The 20,640-nt window shown below is 49.1% G+C and overlaps 1 protein-coding gene across 1 annotated transcript in view; it reads left to right on the top strand.

Annotated features, from left to right (window-relative positions):
• The window catches only part of LOC128418220 (4F2 cell-surface antigen heavy chain-like), a 29,441-nt gene extending 9,638 nt beyond the window's left edge, over nucleotides 1-19,803 (top strand). Inside the window, exons 4-9 of the mRNA XM_053397688.1 lie at nucleotides 1,770-1,855; nucleotides 8,262-8,339; nucleotides 10,855-10,913; nucleotides 14,935-15,109; nucleotides 16,104-16,232; nucleotides 18,947-19,803. Coding sequence (XP_053253663.1) covers nucleotides 1,770-1,855; nucleotides 8,262-8,339; nucleotides 10,855-10,913; nucleotides 14,935-15,109; nucleotides 16,104-16,232; nucleotides 18,947-19,297 — 878 coding nt within the window. The 3' untranslated portion in view covers nucleotides 19,298-19,803. The remainder of the gene's footprint in view (nucleotides 1-1,769; nucleotides 1,856-8,261; nucleotides 8,340-10,854; nucleotides 10,914-14,934; nucleotides 15,110-16,103; nucleotides 16,233-18,946) is intronic.
• Nucleotides 19,804-20,640: the final 837 nt, after the last annotated feature.

Here is a 20,640-nt window from a genome sequence, read left to right as displayed (position 1 = left end):
AGCCCTGCTCTCTTCTGTCTTGGTCAGGCCACACTTGGGGTCCTGTGTCCAGTTCTGGGCGCCACAATTTAAGAAGGATGTTGACAAGCTGGAAGGTGGGCAGAGGACGACGACCAGGTCTTAATAATAATAATAATAATAATAATAATAATAATAATAATAATAGTTTATTATTTGTACCCCGCCCATCTGGCTGGGTTTCACCAACCAATCTGGGCGGCTTCCACAAAGACCAAAAATACACTAAGATGTCACACATTAAAATCTTCCCTGAACAGGGCTGCCTTCAGATGTCTTCTGAATGTCAGGTAGTTATTTATCTCTTTGACATCTGATGGGAGGGCGTTCCACAGGGCGGGTGCCACCACTGAGAAGGCCCTCTGCCTGGTTTCCTGTAGCTTGGCTTCTCGCAGCGAGGGAACCGCCAGAAGGCCCTCGGCGCTGGACCTCAGCGTCTGGGCAGAACGATGGGGGTGGAGACGCTCCTTCAGGTATACTGGGCCTTTGAGGCCGTTTAGGGCTTTACAGGTCAACACCAACACTTTGAATTGTGCTCGGAAACGTACTGGAAGCCAATGCAGATCTCTCAGGACCGGTGTTATATGGTCTCGGCGGCCGCTCCCAGTCACCAGTCTAGCTGCCGCATTCTGGATTAGTTGCAGTTTCTGGGTCACCTTCAAAGGTAGCCCCACGTAGAGCGCATTGCAGTAGTCCAAGCGGGAGATAACCAGAGTATGCACCACTCTGGCAAGACAGTCTGCGGGCAGGGAGCATCTTATCCTGTGTACCAGATGGAGCTGGTAGACAGCTGCCCTGGACACAGAATTGACCTGCGCCTCTGAAATATACTCAGAGTCGCAAAGTGACTTCATGCTCTTTATTCAGCTCATAGTGGTGAGGAGGAATGAATGGAAGTCCCCTCAAAGTATCTGCTTTATATACATTATTTACACAATGGGCTGCACATGATTGGCTAATTCCGGAATTCTACTGTAAGCCAATCAGGTTGTGGATTCACTTCTATCTGGAGCATGATTGGGTAGTTCCTGCCACCCAATCATACTGCTGCATTGTTCTAGGACCAATCATACTGCTGCATTCTGAATCCTATTGTTCTAGGACCAATCAGACTGCTGCAGTTTGGATCCTATTCAACTCAGTACATAACAGCCTCCATGGACAGCCGTGAGTCCAAAATGACTCCCAGGCTGCGCACCTGTTCCTTCAGGGGCACAGTTACCCCATTCAGGACCAGGGAGTCCTCCACACCAGGCCGCCCCCTGTCCCCCAAAAACAGTACTTCTGTCTTGTCAGGATTCAACCCCAATCTGTTAGCCGCCATCCATCCTCCAACCGCCTCCAGACACTCACACAGGACCTTCACCGCCTTCACTGGTTCTGATTTGAAAGAGAGGTAGAGCTGGGTCTTGAAACTTCAGAGGAAGAGTTCAGGCAGTTGGGAATGTTTAGCCAGGAGAGGAAAAAACAGAGAGGAGATATTATAGCCACCTTCAAATATCTAAAGGGTGGTCACATGGAAGATGGAGCAAGCTTCTTTCCTGCTCCTCCAGAGCAGGAGATTGAAGCAACAGATTCAAACAACAAGAAAGCAGATTCCGATGAAACATTAGGAAGAACTTTTTTTAGGGTAAGAGCTGTTCAACATAGGCCTCTCCTTCACCGGAGATTTGTAAGCAGCGGTTGGGTGGCCATGATTCTATTATTTTTGCCTTTTCCCATTCCAACGCCCCTCTCCTCCAACCACCCAGGACTCCGAATTTTGCTTGAACTCCCAGTCTGGGAAGAGGAGCTGGACTCCCTTACAAAGCACAACTGGACACACCAGCACCTCAAGGTATGTGGTTGTCGTTCCTCCTCAAAGTCTGGCCATGTTTGCCCCGTATTCAGCTGCCAGGGCAGTAGACTGCTGATGTCGGTTTGCTGAAATTCTGAAATAAACTTCAAGCCTGGTTGGAATTCACAGACTTCGGCCCAGAAACCTTTCTTCTGATCCCAGATGTGCAGAGGTTGGCGGCGGCGGCGGGGGGTGCATAAGAAACTGAGAACAGCCTGCAGGATCAGGCTAGTGACCCATTCGTCCAGCACCTTGTTCTCACAGTGGCCAACCAGATGCCCATTATGGGAAACCTGCAGGCAGGATCTGAGTGCAAGATCTGGTCTGCCCTGCAGAGGACCTTAAGGTCCATGAATAATCATAGTTTAGAGGTCCCGGGCCCTAAGGAAGTCAGCCACCAGGGCCAGGGCCTTCTCAGTGGTGGCTCCGACCTGCTCTCTCCCATGAGACCAGGGCCCTTCAGGATTTTACTTCCTGAAATGAAGATTACCCACTCTGGGATCCCACAGCTAATTCTCCCCTGGTCTCCTCACCGGCCCAAATAGGACTAACTTAGCCAGCTAGCCCTGGTGATCATCTAATGTTTATTGGATGGATTTCCCCTCCTAAATTGATTTTTTTAATTCTGAATTTATTATTCACGTTTTATACTGTATTTTATGCTGTTTTTTGATGCATCAATTATGTGTTTTAAATTTGTTGTTAGCTCCCCTGAGCCCGGTTTTCTGAACCAGGAAGGGCGGGGTATAAATAAAAAATTATTATTATTATTTATAAGAGCCCTCTCCTCTCTTGCGGTTTCCAGATTCAGAAGCATTGCTGCCTCCAACCATAAAGGCAGATTATAGCTGTCCTGTCTAGTAGCCATCGACAGCCCTCTCCTCCTCCATGACTTTGCCCAATCCTCTTTTAAAGCCATCTAGGTTGATGGCCATCATTGCCTCCTGTAGCAGGGAGTTCCACAGATTAACTACGCTTGCTTTTCCCCTCAAAGCTGAAAACTCCCAAATGATGCCACCTTTCCCCCCCCCCAATCATTTTGGTGAACCTTTTCCAGCTAAACAATGTCCGTTTTGAGGCAAGGTTCATCCAGTGCCGGATTTACGTAGAAGCTAAACAAGCTATAGCTGTTACGAAAAAGGAGCAATGCAGAAGCAAGCACCAGGTGGCTGGAATGGTAAACAGGATGTGGATGTTATTGGATTGTACCGTGGGAACCAGGAACAGTCTATTCACTGCTCTGAGAGCCGGATGTTACCTCAGAGCAGCACATGACCCTGTACTGGAAGTACATGGGTGGAGTTTATTCTCTCTCTGCAGTGGGGAAGCAGAGTGTGCAGACATGTTTTCTCTGTACTGGTGAACGACAGGAATAAAGACATGTAAATATATTTCTGTCTGTCTCTTTCCCCCTCCCTGGGAGAGGAGTGGGAGGAGTGGTGTGTTCTCCTTCACGTTGAGGAGAATCGCCGATTGGAGACCTCCTTTGATCTTGCGAGGAGACGCAGGCAGGAGGTCATAAGGATTCAAGCCGGGCACCTGGAGGGTGGCCAAATTCCTCTGGACTAAGAGCTAAGCTGGAGGCTCTGACTTTTGGCTTGAATTTCGACAACTGGTAGCAGACCGATGGTTATCTGATCTATGAGAATCTGCATGAGAGGTGAGAGGTCGATGAATCGTTGCCATCCTCTGCACCTAAGGAGATAAAGAAACGCGTCTGCCTGCAGCCAGAGGCTAAACAGAACAGACAGCTGGACACCGAGAGGAGTGTGTTTCAAGGCAACGGAGCCCCCCAAAAAAGGTATGCTGCATTTTGGGCTAGAGAGAAAAGTGAACGCAGAAAGGTTTAATTCTCTGGTTCACAAGAAAGAAGCTGCGTTTGAAAAACAGCTCTGAAAGAGCAAGCTTGCATACCAGGAATTCCTGTGGTGAGATAAGGAGTTCCGTCCTGAGCAGGTTGCTAGGCAACGTCTGCCAGTTAAAGAATGGCTAAAAAGAGCCTGGGAAATCGAAAGTGTATCTGCGCAGCTGTGCAAGGGTTTTGAAAAAAACAGCCCGAAGGTTTGCCTGCCAGTGAAGCAGTAAACAAAGACTTTTGGAGTTTACTGGCTTGAAAAGTGAAAGCTGGCTTGAGATTGAGTGTAAAGCTGACCCTTGGATTCAGCATGGATTCCAAGAAGGCGGGAGGTTTGCCCTATCCCCCTCCCCTCACTAATGACAATTATTCATCTTGGTCTATAAAGATGAAGGCCCTGCTGCAGAATCAGAGGGTCTTTGACGTGATTGAGAACCCCATCCCAGCAGCACCAACCCGAGGTTGGGAGTCACAGAATCTGAAAGCCAGAACGGCTATAATTCTGTGTGTGTCAGATGACCAATTGGTGCATATTCAGGGTTTGGAATATGCACGGGAAATTTGGGGGATGCTACGAAGAACACATCAGAGGGATGCTGGTTCTTCAGCGTTGCTGTATTTTGAGAAGCTGACCAATCTGAGGCTTGCGCCTGATGGAGATGTTCAAGCGCACCTGACGGAGATGAAATATCTGCGCCAGCAGATGGTGGAACGCAATTTCCGTCTGCAGGAGGAAGTGTTTTGCTTCATGATGATCAACAGCTTAAATCGGACTTACAAAACGGTTGCCAGTCAGCTTGGTTCCCTCCCGGCTCAAGATTTGACCGCGGAGAGGGTGTGTGCCGTAGTTCTGAATGAACAGGACAGACTTGCTGCACTGGAAGTAAAGGACAGGGGGAGGGAGGAACGGAGTTCTAATTCCCCCGCAGATGAAGCTACTGGAGAAAAAGCTCTAGCTTTGAACGCTGTCCGATGTTACAATTGCGGACAGGCTGGGCATCTTCAGCGGAACTGTAAGAAGCCACGTCAGCCAAAAGGAGCGAAGGGCCGCTCAGCAAAGCCTGAGGCGTCAGGCAAAGGTCACACCAAGACTTCGGTGAAACCTGGAAAAGCTTTGATGGCGACAGGAACCACGCCAGACGTTGGGAACGCGTTTGTTATTGACACTGGATGCACGTTTCATATGTCCCCACACAGAGAACTCTTTTCAACGTTTAAGAAGCAAAGCTTCACTGTGACACAGGCCAACGGTCAGGAGCTGGAAGCGGCCGGCGTGGGGACTGTCTATCTTAAGAGTCTGGACTTGACAATAAACTATGTTTACTTGGTTCCTGAATTGAAGTTCAATCTGCTGAGTGTTTCGCAGATTGCAAAGAAAGGACTGAAACTGTCCTACGATGCTGAGAGCTGCGAGATCTACAAAGATGGAGAGTTATTTCTTTCGGCCAAACAGAAGGATGGACTATATTTGTTGACTTTTGCACAAAGTGATTACATGGAATGTAATTCATCTGTGTCTAACCAAGTTTCTCTTGCAGGTGTGAGCAAGAAGGTGACCGGAGTCAACAGAGCATTTCAGCGGGTGTATGCTGATGTGATTGGTCCTCTAGAACCATCTAGAGGCAATGCAAGATATTATCTTGTGTGTGTGGATCATTTCTCTAACTATGTCTGGGTTTATGTGTTGAGAAAGCCAAAGGAAGCCTTGGAGAGGTTTCAGGAGTTTTGTGACAAAGTTAAGAGTATGCATGATGCTAACATTGATTGTCTATTCACAGATGAGAAGCAGATTTTTCTTTTACAGGATTTCCAAAGGTTCCTGCAGAAGAAGGGAATAAGACACAAGGTTTCTGTTTCAGCGGAAGCGTGGAACAGGGGTGTCTGTGTACGGGTGAACAGAGAATTGCAAAAGGGAATGGAAGCGCAATTGCTAAGTTCACATCTGCCACATGAGTACTGGGCCGAGTCTCTAATGTCGTTCTGTTATACGAAAGTGAGAAAGGTTTCAAAAGAGTTGGGAAGTTCTCCTTTTGAGAAACTGTTCCACAGAAAACCTTCTGTTGCCCATTTCAAGGTTTTTGGGTCTCATGTGAGAACAGAAGCTCCAGGTGGAGTAAAGAATGCCAGAGGCATTTTTGTGGGGTATGAAAAGGGTCTCTACAGAGTAATTTTGTCTGAATCTGGTCAGGTGATTCTCACAAAATTTCTAGAGAGTGCTCCTGAACAGGAGAGAGTGATAGTACACACATTTCCCACTGAGGACGATTCAGATGATGATGATTTCACTGATTTCAGCTGTACAGAAAGTGATGACACTGATAGCTCGGAGAGCTCAGTTGTCACAGTCATTGAGAGGAAGTCTCACACAAAAGATAGACCTTCACAACTGAAGGATGAACCACTGTTTACCATTGGAACTAGTTCTCCAAAGAGTCCTGAGACTGGACCAGTGAGCAGAGAGGATCAGCACCTCATACGTAGGTCTGAGAGAGTTACAAAGGGTCAACCACCCAAGAGGTACTCAAAAGAGTTTGCTAACTTAGCTGTTGCATGTGTTGCTGTTGTAAACAACCGAGGACAGGTTGGAGCTGTGTCTAAGTCAGAGACAAAGACACAACAGAGAGTTGCTAGCCAAGGTAATGAAGATGCACTCATTCCTTGGAAACCAGACAACCAGAGAGGTACACTGGGGAAACCGGTGGCGGGGAGTTCCAAGGGTGGAACTGAAACAACAGGGGAGTGTTATGTGTATAACAACTGTTTGTTTTCTTCTCTGGATAATGCTTTGCTTGCTGCAACACGCATTGATTCTTTTGGGGGAGGATGTTACGAAAAAGGAGCAATGCAGAAGCAAGCACCAGGTGGCTGGAATGGTAAACAGGATGTGGATGTTATTGGATTGTACCGTGGGAACCAGGAACAGTCTATTCACTGCTCTGAGAGCCGGATGTTACCTCAGAGCAGCACATGACCCTGTACTGGAAGTACATGGGTGGAGTTTATTCTCTCTCTGCAGTGGGGAAGCAGAGTGTGCAGACATGTTTTCTCTGTACTGGTGAACGACAGGAATAAAGACATGTAAATATATTTCTGTCTGTCTCTTTCCCCCTCCCTGGGAGAGGAGTGGGAGGAGTGGTGTGTTCTCCTTCACGTTGAGGAGAATCGCCGATTGGAGACCTCCTTTGATCTTGCCGGGAGACGCAGGCAGGAGGTCATAAGGATTCAAGCCGGGCACCTGGAGGGTGGCCAAATTCCTCTGGACTAAGAGCTAAGCTGGAGGCTCTGACTTTTGGCTTGAATTTCGACAATAGCTTAGGGCCCCCCACTCTCTTGGGGGCCCCCAAAAAATGCAAAGGGGGAAAAAACCTGGATGTACATTTCCAAAATATAAGATAAAATAACAAATAAAATAAAACCTACCTACAGCAACAGTTTTTTGTGTTGTGTAGGCTCCTATGATGTAAATAATGGCCCCCGCCCGCTAGCCTGCTCCCTAAAATATCACTGCTTTGCTCATTTCTATATACAGTGGTACCTTGGTTTTCAAACTTAATCCATTCTGGCAGTTCGTTCCAAAACCAAAGGGCGCTTTCGCATAGAAAGTAATGCAAAACGGATTCATCCATTCCAGACTTTTAAAAACAACCCGTAAAACAGCAATTTAACATGAATTTTCCTATCTTAATTGTATTTCAGTTCAACAATTAAAAGGTAAAGGTAAAGGTACCCCTGCCCGTACGGGCCAGTCTTGCCAGACTCTAGGGTTGTGCGCCCATCTCACTCAAGAGGCCGGGGGCCAGCGTTGTCCGCAGACACTTCCGGGTCACGTGGCCAGCGTGATATCGCTGCTCTGGCGAGCCAGAGCCGCACGCAGAAATGCCGTTTACCTTCCCGCTAGTAAGCGGTCCCTATTTATCTACTTGCACCCGGGAGTGCTTTCGAACTGCTAGGTTGGCAGGCGCTGGGACCGAACAACAGGAGCGCACCCCGCCGCGGGGATTCGAACCGCCAACCTTTCGATCGGCAAGCCCTAGGCACTGAGGCTTTTACCCACAGCGCCACCCGCGCTTTTTACCCACTTGGATAAAATACATATTTTGTTATGTGCAAATGGCTTTAGATACCAATTAGGTCCATCAATTACCATATAGCGTATCTTTTAACACAAAAAAACCAGAGACAATTTGTTGTTGACAAAGGACAGCTGGACATATAAAGGGCCCCATTACTTTCAGCAGCTTAGGGCCTCATCAGACCTAAATCCGGCCCTGGGTTCATCCTGTACGTGCACAGAGACACCTTGTGCCCAAGCCAGGGGCCACACTTGGCTCGAATCCGGCCCTTGCTCTCGACGCAATATTCCGAGTTGACATGCTCTTGGGCTCAGCCGTGATGGGTCCTGGCATGTTCAGTTCCGTGCACTGCAAGTGGGCACACGACACATTAACTGAGAAGTCAGTCCCTCTGTCTCCAAGTGGGTCTTATCCCCAGCTGAGTGATCCTGGGATTTCTGCAGCCAAATTCAACTCCCACCTCCTTTTGACCCTGCAGGGGGCGTTCCAGTTCTGGCAGGCTCTGGGGGTCCACGGATTCCTGGTGGGCAAGGATCCTGCCTGGCGTCTGGAGGCGGTAAGAGTGGCGCCACCCAGTGGCGTTTTATTTACTTGTTTGAAATATTCATATACCACCCTTTCTTATCGAATCCCAGACTGACACTTAAAAAAAAAAAACTTAAATAAAGCACTTGGGGGAGTTTGTGGCTAAGCAACAGGGCACCTGTGTTGTGTGCAGAAGCTGCCAAGTTCAAACCCCGCTGGCAGCATCTCCAGGTAGGGCTAAAAACCCCTTGCCTAAAATCCTACAGAGATGCTGCCAGTCCGCGTAGACAATATCAAGCTTGTTGTTGTTGTTGTTTAGTCGTTTAGTCGTGTGCAACTCTTCGTGACCCCTGGACCAGAGCACACCAGGCACTCCTGTCTTCCACTGCCTCCCGCAGTTTGGTCAAACTCATGCTGGTAGCTTCGAGAACACTGTCCCACCATCTCGTCCTCTGTCGTCCCCTTCTCCTTCTTCCCTCCATCTTTCCCAACATCAGGGTCTTTTCCAGGGAGTCTTCTCTTCTCATGAGGTGGCCAAAGTCTTGGAGTCTCAGCTTCAGGATCTGTCCTTCCAGGGAGCACTCAGGGCTGATATCCCTAAGAATGGAGAGGTTTGCTCTTCTTGCAGTCCATGGGACTCTCCAGAGTTTCCTCCAGCACCAGAATTCAAAAGCATCCATTCTTCGGCGATCAGCCTTCTTTATGGTCCAGCTCTCACTTCCATACAGCACTACTGGGAAAACCATAGCTTTAAAATATCAAGCTAGATGGAGCAATGGTCTGACTCTGTGTAAGACAGCTTGCTAGGCACCTGTGTTTCAAGAAGAAGAAGCAGAAGAAGAAGCAGAAGAAGCCAGGTTTTTATCCAGATCTGCCTGGATAAATAAATCTTTAACTGATGTTGCAACACAAGCTAGGTTAGTACCGTTCATACTTAAGGAAGCGAAGAGGCTGATTGCAAAGTCCCTCCTATTTGTTTGCAGTACCAACTTCAAGAAGCTACAGTTAGAACTGGATATGGAACAACTGACTGGTTCAAAATTGGGAAGGGAGTATGACAAGGCTGTATACTGTCTCCCTGCTTATTTAACTTATATGCAGAATTCATCATGCGAAAGGCTGGGCTGGCTGAAACCCAAAGCCGGAATTAAGATTGCCGGAAGAAATATCAACAACCTCAGATATGCAGATGACACAACCTTGATGGCAGAAAGTGAGGAGGAATTAAAGAACCTTTTAATGAGGGTGAAAGAGGAGAGCGCAAAATATGGTCTGAAGCTCAACATCAAAAAAACGAAGATCATGGCCACTGGTCCCATCACCTCCTGGCAAATAGAAGGGGAAGAAATGGAGGCAGTGAGAGATTTTACTTTCTTGGGCTCCATGATCACTGCAGATGGTGACAGCAGTCACGTAATTAAAAGACGCCTGCTTCTTGGGAGAAAAGCAATGACAAACCAAAACAGCATCTTAAAAAGCAGACATCATCTTGCCAACAAAGGTTCGTATAGTTAAAGCTCTGGTTTTCCCAGTAGTGATGTATGGAAGTGAGAGCTGGACCATAAAGAAGGCTGATCGCCAAAGAATGGATGCTTTTGAATTCTGGTGCTGGAGGAGACTCTTGAGAGTCCCATGGACTGCAAGAAGATCAAACCTCTCCATTCTGAAGGAAATCAGCCCTGCGTGCTCACTGGAAGGACAGATCCTGAACCTGAGGCCCCAAGACTTTGGCCACCTCATGAGAAGAGACGACTCCCTGGAAAAGACCCTGATGTTGGGAAAGATGGAGGGCACAAGGAGAAGGGGACGGCAGAGGACGAGATGGTGGGACAGTGTTCTCGAAGCGACCAGCATGAGTTTGACCAAACTGCGGGAGGCAGAGGAAGACAGGAGTGCCTGGCGTGCTCTGGTCCAGGGGGTCACGAAGAGTCGGACATGACTAAACAACAACAACAGGAACTTCAGGGTTTATGTTGCACTGAGAGGACAGGGACCCCCAAAACCAGTTTTAAGGGAAATCCGCTTTACAGAGCAAGACACGAAAAAGAGAGGCGGCTTACAAACAAAGTTTTAATATAGAAGCATTTTAAACTCCAGGCTCTGTACATATGAGAACCTAACAAGGGCACCCTTTAACCCTCACCCCAGCTTCCTTGCATTTGGGGTGAGCTTAAGAACAGAATCCATTGGCCCCTCTAGCCAACACGATGCCTCTATGGCAGGCACCCCCAAACTCAGCCCTCCAGCTATTTTGGGACTACGATTCCCATCGTCCCTGACCACTGGTCCTGTTAGCTAGGGATGATGGGAGTTGTAGTCCCAAAAGAGCTGGAGGGCCAAGTTTGGGGATGCCTGCTCTATGAGTAAAGAAAAGGAAAACAATTCTAGAATGCCCCCTTTGCAATGCACATTTGTAGGTACACTGAGGAATTTAAGGTGTGTTGTTGATTGGAACTGCAGTCGGGTGCCTGAGCTTTCCCTCTTAGGATTGATGAACCCCAAATATGTGGGTGTGTGATACTGTCTTCTGTGGGGCTTGATTGCAGGTGCTGGATGCCTGGAGTGAGCTGGGTGCTCAGACCAAGCCAGATCGGGGGCAGGAGAAGTAAGTGAGGGGTCAGTGGCCTCTGGGGGTTTTCTGATCTTTTCTTTTCTTTTAAATAATTCGTCTTTCTTGATTTAAAATATCATCTTACATATATGTTACAAATAGTTACAACAAAATTAAACACGAAATTCTAAGAGAGAAAAAAGATAAAATAAAAAAGCAAAAGAGAGTTAACAATAAGAAATGAACATTGGTTATAACATCCTGTCTTATCTAATAGAGTCTTCTGAAAGAAACTTCCAACCATTCTCGTCGTACTTTTTCTATTATCTTAATTTTGTCACACAGTTTGTTTTATAACTTTTCCTGTATATTTTTCTAGTATATTTATTCCATTTGTTTATTATATACAAGTAAGGGACGCGGGTGGCGCTGTGGGTTAAATCACAGAGCCTAGGGCTTGCCGATCAGAAGGTCGGCGGTTCGAATCCCCGCGACGGGGTGAGCTCCCGTTGCTTAGTCCCTGCTCCTGCTAACCTAGCAGTTTGAAAGCACATTAAAGTGCAAGTTGATAAATTCGTTACCACTCCGGCGGGAAGGTAAACGGCATTTCCGTGCGCTGCTCTGGTTCGCCAGAAGCGGCTTAGTCCTGCTGACCACACGACCCGGAAGCTGTATGCCGGCTCCCTCGGCCAGTAAAGCGAGATGAGCGCCGCAACCCCAGAGTCGGCCACGACTGGACCTAATGGTCAGGGGTCCCTTTACCTTTTTATCATTCAGTTCTGCTAGGATAATGTCATTATTACAGTATAATCTTATATACTCTTTGAATAGTCTCCATTCTCTGTATATTTTTTGATTTGGGGCTCCTCTAACTTTTCCGCTCAGCTTTGCTAATTGAAAGTACTCTTGCATGAGTGATTGCCAGTCTTTTATTGTAGTTGTTGTTTCACTTTTCCAGCTTCTGGCTATCAGTATTCTTGCAGCCGTAATTGAATACATAAGCAGTGGTCTTGTATTTTGCTTTATTTCTATGGGCAGTATTCCTAGAAAGAAAATCTCCGGCCTTTTTTTAAAAGTAAATTTAAATAATTTAATAAATTCATCATATATTTTATATTTTATTCTCTGATCTTTTCAATTTCCTTTCCCACCGCTCCTCCCCCAGACCCTCCTTAGTCCAGGGTCTGCAAGGACCTCTGGTGGCAGGACTGGGGAATGCAGGCAGTCCCAAGGTATTGGAGAATCTGAAGTTTGGGGGGCTGGGGGTTTGCCCTTTTATTGGGTACTTTTACGCATCACCCCAATATCTGAGTGGCAAGACATTCCAGTGCTTGGCCAGGGTTCAGTTTCATAGGAATGAAGAACAGCAGATACTGTCGTGTCCTTAGGATATATTTACTCATCTATGAAACCTGGGCATAATACATCAACATTAAGCATAGCCTCCAGCATTTCTCCGATGAAAATAGGGACATCCTATTCCATAATAAAAGGGACGCGGGTGGCGCTGTGGGTTAAACCACAGAGCCTAGGACTTGCCGATCAGAAGGTTGGCGGTTCGAATCCCCGCGACGGGGTGAGCTCCCGTTGCTCGGTCCCAGCTCCTGCCAATCTAGCAGTTCGAAAGCACATCAAAGTGCAAGTAGATAAATAGGTACCGCTCTGTCAGGAAGGTAAACGGCATTTCCGTGCGCTGCTCTGGTTCGCCAGAAGAGGCTTAGTCATGCTGGCCACATGACCCGGAAGCTGTACGCCGGCTCCCTCGACCAGTAAAGCGAGATGAGCACCGCAACCCCAGAGTTGGCCACGACTGGACCTAATGGTCAGGGGTCCCTTTACCTTTAAGGAAAAGCAGGACATTCCGGGATCAAATCAGAAACCAGGACGGCTTCTGTAAATCCAGGACTTTTCCTGGAAAATAGGGGTGGGGTGGGGGGTGTGCATTAATTGCTTCTCCATTAGTTGCAGTTTTAGGTCTAGCACAGAGCTAGCAGGTCTCTGTCTCCAGCTTCTTTCCACCCATTAGCCTGGAAGGCCCCCTCACATAGTTGCAACCTAGCTCATTCTTTTGTGATGCTGATGGAGACACTGAGGTGGCCAGCCAAGATAATGACTTTACAAAAAACTTGTGCGGCCAGCCCGGCAGCCTCCTCCAATAGATTCCAACCAGCACTGGGCACAGGACTCCAAGGACTGGAAGGTACTCAGGGCATCATCTAGACTGACCCTGAAATGCACGACGTCATTCGTCCCAAATGCATTGCACATAGTTAGCCAGGAGATTCTGCAATGTCCATCTTTTATTTAGAATTCATTCGGATTGGTTTGTAGGGAGGTCATATGACATCACGTTGCCATTTTGCACTTTGCAATGCATGCATGTTCCAGTGGCGCCCGCCCTGTGGAATGCCCTCCCTTCAGATGTGAAGGAAATAAGCAGCTATCTTATCTTTAAAAGTCACCTGAAGGCAGCCCTGTTTAGGGACGTTTTTAATATTTAATGCTGTATTGTTTTTAACACTCGATTGGGAGCCGCCCAAAGTGGCTGGGGAAACTCAGCCAGATGTGTGGGGTATAAATAAAAAAATATTATTATTATTATTATTATTATTATTATTATTATTAGGTGGGATTCAAACGCATACCAGCAATTCAGGTTGCACGGTTACAGCCAATCTGCTGCTCTTGCGCAACAAACCCACTTCCCCCTTTAAAAAGAAAAGCAGGCTTTTCGCAACGAGGAAGCCATGGCGAAACGCACTGGGAAATGTTGTGCTATAGCCGGACATAACATCGTATAACCCCCCTGGCGCATGCACCATAAGCAGGTCATCCGGAAGCAACCCCTGTCGTGTCCCTTACTGCAAAAAAAAGTCTTGTGTCTGTGTTGGTCCCGGGTTACTGTGTGGCATGGTCTGAGTCCGGTCCTAGGTCAAGGGTATGGAGGCTGTCCGTCAAGGGCGAAACGGGGTCCAAGGCAAGGAGCCGGGCGTGGTCAGGAACTCTGGAAGAGCAGGACAGGATGCCGGCAGGGACAGGCTACCAACAATGTTGCTCCCACAACTTGGGACTGGGGCTGGCTGGCTTTTATCTGCCCCGAGGCATAGGGCGGCCCCGATTCTCAGGTGACTCGCCTCTCCTGGCCTGAAGGCGACCCCTCCTCCTGCGGGAACTTAGTTCCCTCCGCCTCTCTGCCCTGAGCCTCTGCAGCTCAGGAGAGACTGGAGGGTTACCGGACCCAGAGGCAACCTCAGCTTCCCCTGACGGGGCTGAGAGTGGAGCACCTGCACGCAATGGGTCCTCCATCACCTCCGGAGCCAGAGCAGACTCAGCTGATGCCTGCACCTGAGGACCCAGCACAGGTGAGGACCCTTCAGGCTCAAGCCCCAGCCCTGGCTCAGCTGGTTCAGGAGGCGGGGAATCCTGTGCAGGCTGGGATCCCTCAGGTTCAGCCTCCGAATCCGAATCCCAGGCCATCACACCTACCTCCATACTGTCGACACTGACCGCCAGCATCTCTCCAGTGTTTCAGGCAAGGGTCCAGGCCTACCTGCAGATGCCGAGGATTGAACCCAGGACCGTTTGCGTGTGAAGAGTACATGCAGCAGCTATGCGAGGGACTTTCTCTCTCTCAAAAAAAACACACAACAGGATTCTAGTCCTCATCACTTTGAATAAGGGGCTGATTTAAATAGGGGGTCAGTGGTGCCATCAGACCACAAGTCAGTGTTGCTCCGTTGGGGCTGAATCAGTGGTTCCCAAAGTGGGGGGGTAGGATCACCAAGGTGGGGTGCTAAGAGTCAAGGGGGCAGCAGGAGGTATGGGCGTACTTAAGGGTTGTGTAGGTTGGGGTGCGAGGGATGCGGCTGGCGCTGTGGGTTAAACCACAGAGCCTAGGACTTGCCGATCAGAAGGTTGGCAGTTTGAATCCCTGCAATGGGGATTCCTCAGGTTCAGCCTCTGAATCGGATTCCCAGGCCATCACAGCGTGGAAGCAGCAAGCATTTGAAATCTGCAATTCACCACACGCCCTGCAAAACAGTGACAGGGTTAATTTCACATACATCTCTTTCAGGGTCCTGATCGTCCGGGACGAGAGCGAAAGGTGCAATATTTCTTGCCGGGTGCCTGACAGCGTCATCCTCAGCTGCCGTCTGCTGGGAGCCGAGAGGAACCTGACTGCCCAAGGACTGGCGCAACGGGTGGAACGGGCCTTGGGGCACCCGCGGATGCCCTGGCCCGGCTGGATGGTGAGGAGGGACTTTGCTTGGGCTGTGTGAAACTTCTCTGGTGCAAGCAGCTTTTTGAATTATTATTTTTTTAAAAATATTTGGTTTTTCAGATTTTTCACATATCCAACCTAAAAACAAAATTACAAGGAATCTCTTGGGCTTTCCTCCTTCCCTTTGTGGGTCCTATTGCTAATCATTTCCTCCTGCATCTTTTTATAATAATCCAAATATTTTATCTCCCCATTGTATCCAATGTTCACCATTAAACAACAAGCGATATTCCAATCTTACTAACGATTTTAACTGTTTACAACGGTCTTGAAGATCAGTGATAAATTTTTCCCCATTCCTTATTAAAATGTTGGTCTTCCTGATTTCTGATTCTTCCTTTCATTTCACCCATTTTGGCAAAGTCCATCAACTTGATCTGCCATTTTTTTCTGATCAGGACTTTATCTTCTTTCCATCTCTGGGCCAATAACATCTGCGCAGCCGTGGTCACATACAGAAATATTATTTTCTGCTCCCTTGGGATTTCAGCACCTGGAATTCCTAAAAGCAAGGCTTCTGGTTTTTTAGAAAAGGTTATTTTAAACATTTTTTTCAACTCATTATATATCATTTCCCAAAATCCTTTTACTACCTTACATTTCCACCACATATGATAGAAGGTGCCTTCTTTCCCCTTATATTTCCAGCATACATTTGACTCGGTTTTATACATTTTTCCTAATTTGCTAGGAGTTAAATACCAACGGTGCATCGTTTTCATATAATTTTCTTTCAACCTGTAATATGCTGTGACTTTTGAATCCTAATTCTGTAACTTCTCCCAAGCTGTAAATTGTATTTTGCACAAGTTGCTTGTAATGTACAATTCTACAAGAGGATTTGTTATGCTGAGAAGGCACGCAAATAATCCCTTGTGCAAAAAAATAAACCGGTAAACGAGTCAAGGCCTTGGTTTGGGGTCCACATCCTTTTCTGTTCACTGTTTCTCTCTCTCTTCCAGGTGCCATGGGGATCCCCACTGAAGGCTGGCTTGGGAGAGATGTTGGGAGTTCTCCAGCTCACCCTTCCAGGAGTCCCGCTATTGCAAGGTGGCGAAGGATCCCCTGTTCCAATGCAGAATGCGTCCACGGTGAGTCACAGACCATTGTCTCACACTTGGCGAAGGGCTTTGTGGGTAAAACCTCAGCTCCTAGGACTTGCTGATCGCATGGTCGGCGGTTCGAATCCCCGCAGCGGGGTGCGCTCCCGTTGCTCGGTCCCAGCGCCTGCCAACCTAGCAGTTCGAAAGCACCCCCAGGTGCAAGTAGATAAATAGGGACCGCTTACTAGCGGGAAGGTAAACGGCGTTTCCGTGTGCGGCTCTGCCTCGCCAGGGTAGCTTCGTCACGCTGGCCACGTGACCCGGAAGTGTCTGCGGACAGCGCTGGCTCCTGGCCTCTTGAGTGAGATGAGCGCACAACCCTAGAGTCTGGCAAGACTGGCCCGTACGGGCAGGGGTACCTTTACCTTTAAAGCATGTCCACTGGGTTGAATCCCCAGAATTTATTCATTTATTACATGTCTCAAACCTTCAGTGAGTTAGAATAGAATAGAATTTATTATTTATACCCCGCCCATCTGGCTGGGCTCCCCCAGCCACTCTGGGCGGCTTCCAACAAAATATTAAAATACAGTGGTCTGTTAAACATTAAGAGCTTCTCTAAAGAGGGCTGCCTTCAGATGTCTTCTAAAAGTCTGGTAGTAGTTCTTCTCTTTGACATCTGGTGGGAGGGCGTTCCACAAGGCGGGAGCCACCACAGAGAAGGCCCTCTGCCTGGTTCCCTGTAACTTGGCTTCTCACAGTGAGGGAACCGCCAGAAGGCCCTCGGCGCTAGACCTCAGTGTCCGGGCAGAACGATGGGGGTGGAGACGCTCCTTCAGGTATACTGGAGTTGGGGACTTCCCCTGCTTGTGAAGACAGGCTCTGGCAGATAGACTAGCTGAAACCAAGAGGGGGTCCAACACAGAAGAAGGTAGTTTTTGCACAAGCTGAAAAGGTCCCGAATGGGGTAACTGTGTCCCTGAAGGACCAGGTGTGCAGCCTGGGAGTCATTTTGGACTCACAGTTGTCCATGGAGGCGCAGGTCAATTCTGTGTCCAGGGCAGCTGTTTACCAGCTCCGTCAGGTACGCAGGATGAGACCCTCCCTGCCCACAGACTGTCTCGCCAGAGTGGTGTATGCTCTGGTTATCTCCCGCTTGGACTACTGCAACGGACTCTATGTGGGGCTACCTTTGAAGGTGACCCAGAAACTGCAACTAATCCAGAATGTGGCAGCTAGACTGGTGACTGGGAGTGGCCGCTGGGACCATATAACACCGGTCTTGAAAGACATACATTGGCTCCCAGTACGTTTCCAAGCACAATTCAAAGTGTTGGTGCTGACCTTGAAAGCCCTAAACGGCCTCGGTCCAGTATACCTGAAGGAGCGTCTCCACCCTCATCTTTCAGCCCGGACACTGAGGTCCAGCTCCAAGGGCCTTCTGGCGGTTCCCTCAGTGTGAGAAGTGAGGTTACAGGGAACCAGGCACAGGGCCTTCTTAGTGGTGGCGCCCGCCCTGTGGAATGCCCTCCCATCAGATGTCAAGGAAATAAACAACTATATGACTTTTAGAAGACATCTGAAGGCAGCCTTGTTTTGGGAAGTTTTTAATGTCTGATGTTTTATTGTATTTTTCTCTCCCCGTCCTAGTGTGACACTCTAACCACTACACCATGCTGCCTCTCCATCTTCCTATAGGGCTGTAAGTGTGCCCTCTCTGAAACTCCAGAGATTTGCCCTCGCCACTTGGCCTGCTCCCCAACCTACGCAACCCTTAAGTACACCCATACCTCCTGCCGCCCCTTGACTCTTAGCACCCCACCTCGGTGATCCTACCCCCCCCTTTGGTAGCCACTGATCCAGCCCAAACGGAGCAACACTGACTTGTGGTCTGATGGCACCGCTGACCCCCTATTTAAATCAGCCCCTTATTCAAAGCGATGAGGACTAGAATCCTGTTGTATGTGTTTTTCGACGGGACATCCCTCGTGCAGCTGCAGTGTATACGCTTCACACGCAAACGGTTCTGGGTTCGATCCTCGGCATCTGCAGGTAGGCCTGGACCCTTGCCTGAAACACTGGAGAGATGCTGCCAGTGTAGACAGTATGGAGGTAGGTGTGATGGCCTGGGATTCAGACTTGGAGGCTCAACCTGAGGAATCCCAGCCTGCACAGGATTCCCCACCTCCAGAACCAGCTGAGCCGGGGCCTGAGCCTGAAGGGTCCTCACCTGTGCTGGATCCTCAGGTGCAGGCACCAACCAAGTCTGCTCTGGCTCCTGAGGTGATGGAGGACCCATTGCCTGCAGGTGCTCCACTCTCAGCCCCGTCAAAGGAAGCTGAGGTTGCCTCTGGGTCCGGTAACCCTCCAGTCTCTCCTGAGCTGCAGAGGCTCAGGGCAGAGAGGCGGAGGGAAGTAAGTTCCCGCAGGAGGAGTGCTCGCCTCCAGGCCAGGAGAGGCGAGTCACCTGTGGACCGGGGCCGCCCTATGCCTCGGGGCAGATAAAAGCAGGCCAGTCCCAGTCCCAGGTTGCGGGAGCAACATAGTTGGTAGCCTGTTCCTGCCTGCACCCTGCCCTGCTCTTCTGCCAGAGTTCCTGACCTCACCCAACTCCCTGCCTTGGACCCGGCTTCAGCTTTGACGGACAGCCTCCATACCGTACCCTCGACCTGGACTCGGACCTCGCCGCACGGTTAACCGTCGGGACCAGCACACTAGGTGGGCCAGTGGTCTGAGGCTGCTTTCTGTGCTCTCTCAATTAGGAAGGAAGCTCTGACCGGGCTCTGCTGGAGAACCTGCACCGCTCTCTCCTGACTCTGCACGCCACCTCGTTCGCTCTACACGGCGTCGATTACATCCCTCTGCCCCTTGCCAGCCACTCGGAGGACGTCTTCGCCTTTCTCCGGCCCGGATCCTGCTCCGCAATCCTGGTGGTCTTGAACCTGGGGCCGCGGCCCCTCCAGCTCAGCCTGAGCCAGCTCAACTTCCTGGTTCCTGCCAAGGTTCTCTTCAGCACCCACCCTGAGCCCCAGCCCGAGAGCAACGTGGACCGAGTGAGGCTAACGCCACACCAAGCTGTCCTCCTCCAAGTGCCCAGAGGACGCGGGCAGTGATTGGCTGCCACGGAATCCGGTCCACACAGCTGGCAGCCAATGGGACGCAGAAGGAACACTTATTGGCCGCTCGGCCACCCTGCTATCGACCAATGGAAGAGAGGCTCCTATCCCATTGGATATTGTAACTGATGCATATACATACCGTATTTTTTTGCTCTATAAGACTCACTTTTTCCCTCCTAAAAAGTAAGGGGAAATGTGTGTGCATCTTATGGAGCGAATGCAGGCTGCGCAGCTATCCCAGAAGCCAGAACAGCAAAAGGGATTGCTGCTTTCACTGCGCAGAGATCCCTCTTGCTGTTCTGGCTTCTGAGATTCAGAATATTTTTTCCCTTGTTTTCCTCCTCCAAAAACTAGGTGCGTCTTGTGGTCTGGTGTGTCTTATAGAGTGAAAAATACGGTCCTTATAATGCAGATTGGTGAGACTCACCTGTGAGACCACTTTAATCAGCCATGGCCTCCCCAAAATTATTCTGGGAAGTGTAGGGTGCTGAGAGGTGTTAGGAGACACACACACACACCCATTCCCCTCACAGAACTACAATTCACAGAATGGTTTTAAGGATCAATCCCTCTTCCCAGGGAACTCTGGGAATTGTAGTTCTGCGAGGGGAATAGGGGTCTTTGGAGGACTTTCAGCACTCTTAAACTACAGTTCCCAGAAATTTGGGGGGTGGCAAGAAGCCATGGCTGTTTAAAGTGGCATCATAGCGTGCTTTAAATATATGGTACGACTCTGACCTGAGAATGATAGGATGCCATCCTCCTTTTGGCCACAGCCATGTGGGCTAAAAACCCCTGCCACTGTGCATTAAAATGAAATAAAGGAAATCTCCCAGATGTCTGCTTGGTTGGAGGCCTTGAAAAGGGTTATCCTAGACCTAGAGCTTTACATGTAGGGTGCAAACAGGGCCTAGCATAAGGGGTTACCACAGACCCCAAATAAATGTGTCATGCTACAAAGTCAGGAATAGAGGTTTCCTCTTGTGTGTGTGTGTTTTTGTTGTTGTTGAGTTGTTTAGTCGTGTCCAACTCTTCGTGACCCCCTGGACCAGAGCACGCCAGACACTCCTGTCTTCCACTGCCTCCCACAGTTTGGTCAAACTCATGCTGGTAGCTTCGAGAACACTGTCCCACCATCTCGTCCTCTGTCGTCCCCTTCTCCTTGCGCCCTCCATCTTTCCCAACATCAGGGTCTTTTCCAGGGAGTCTTCTCTTCTCATGAGGTGGCCAAAGTCTTGGAGCCTCAGCTTCAGGATCTGTCCTTCCAGGGAGCACTCAGGGCTGATTTCCTTCAGAATGGAGAGGTTGGATCTTCTTGCAGTCCATGGGACTCTCAA

This window comes from Podarcis raffonei, chromosome 8 (assembly GCF_027172205.1).
Source record: "Podarcis raffonei isolate rPodRaf1 chromosome 8, rPodRaf1.pri, whole genome shotgun sequence".
Lineage (NCBI taxonomy): Eukaryota > Metazoa > Chordata > Lepidosauria > Squamata > Lacertidae > Podarcis > Podarcis raffonei.
Note: the sequence above shows the minus strand (reverse complement) of the source record. Positions and strands in the feature narration are given on the sequence as shown.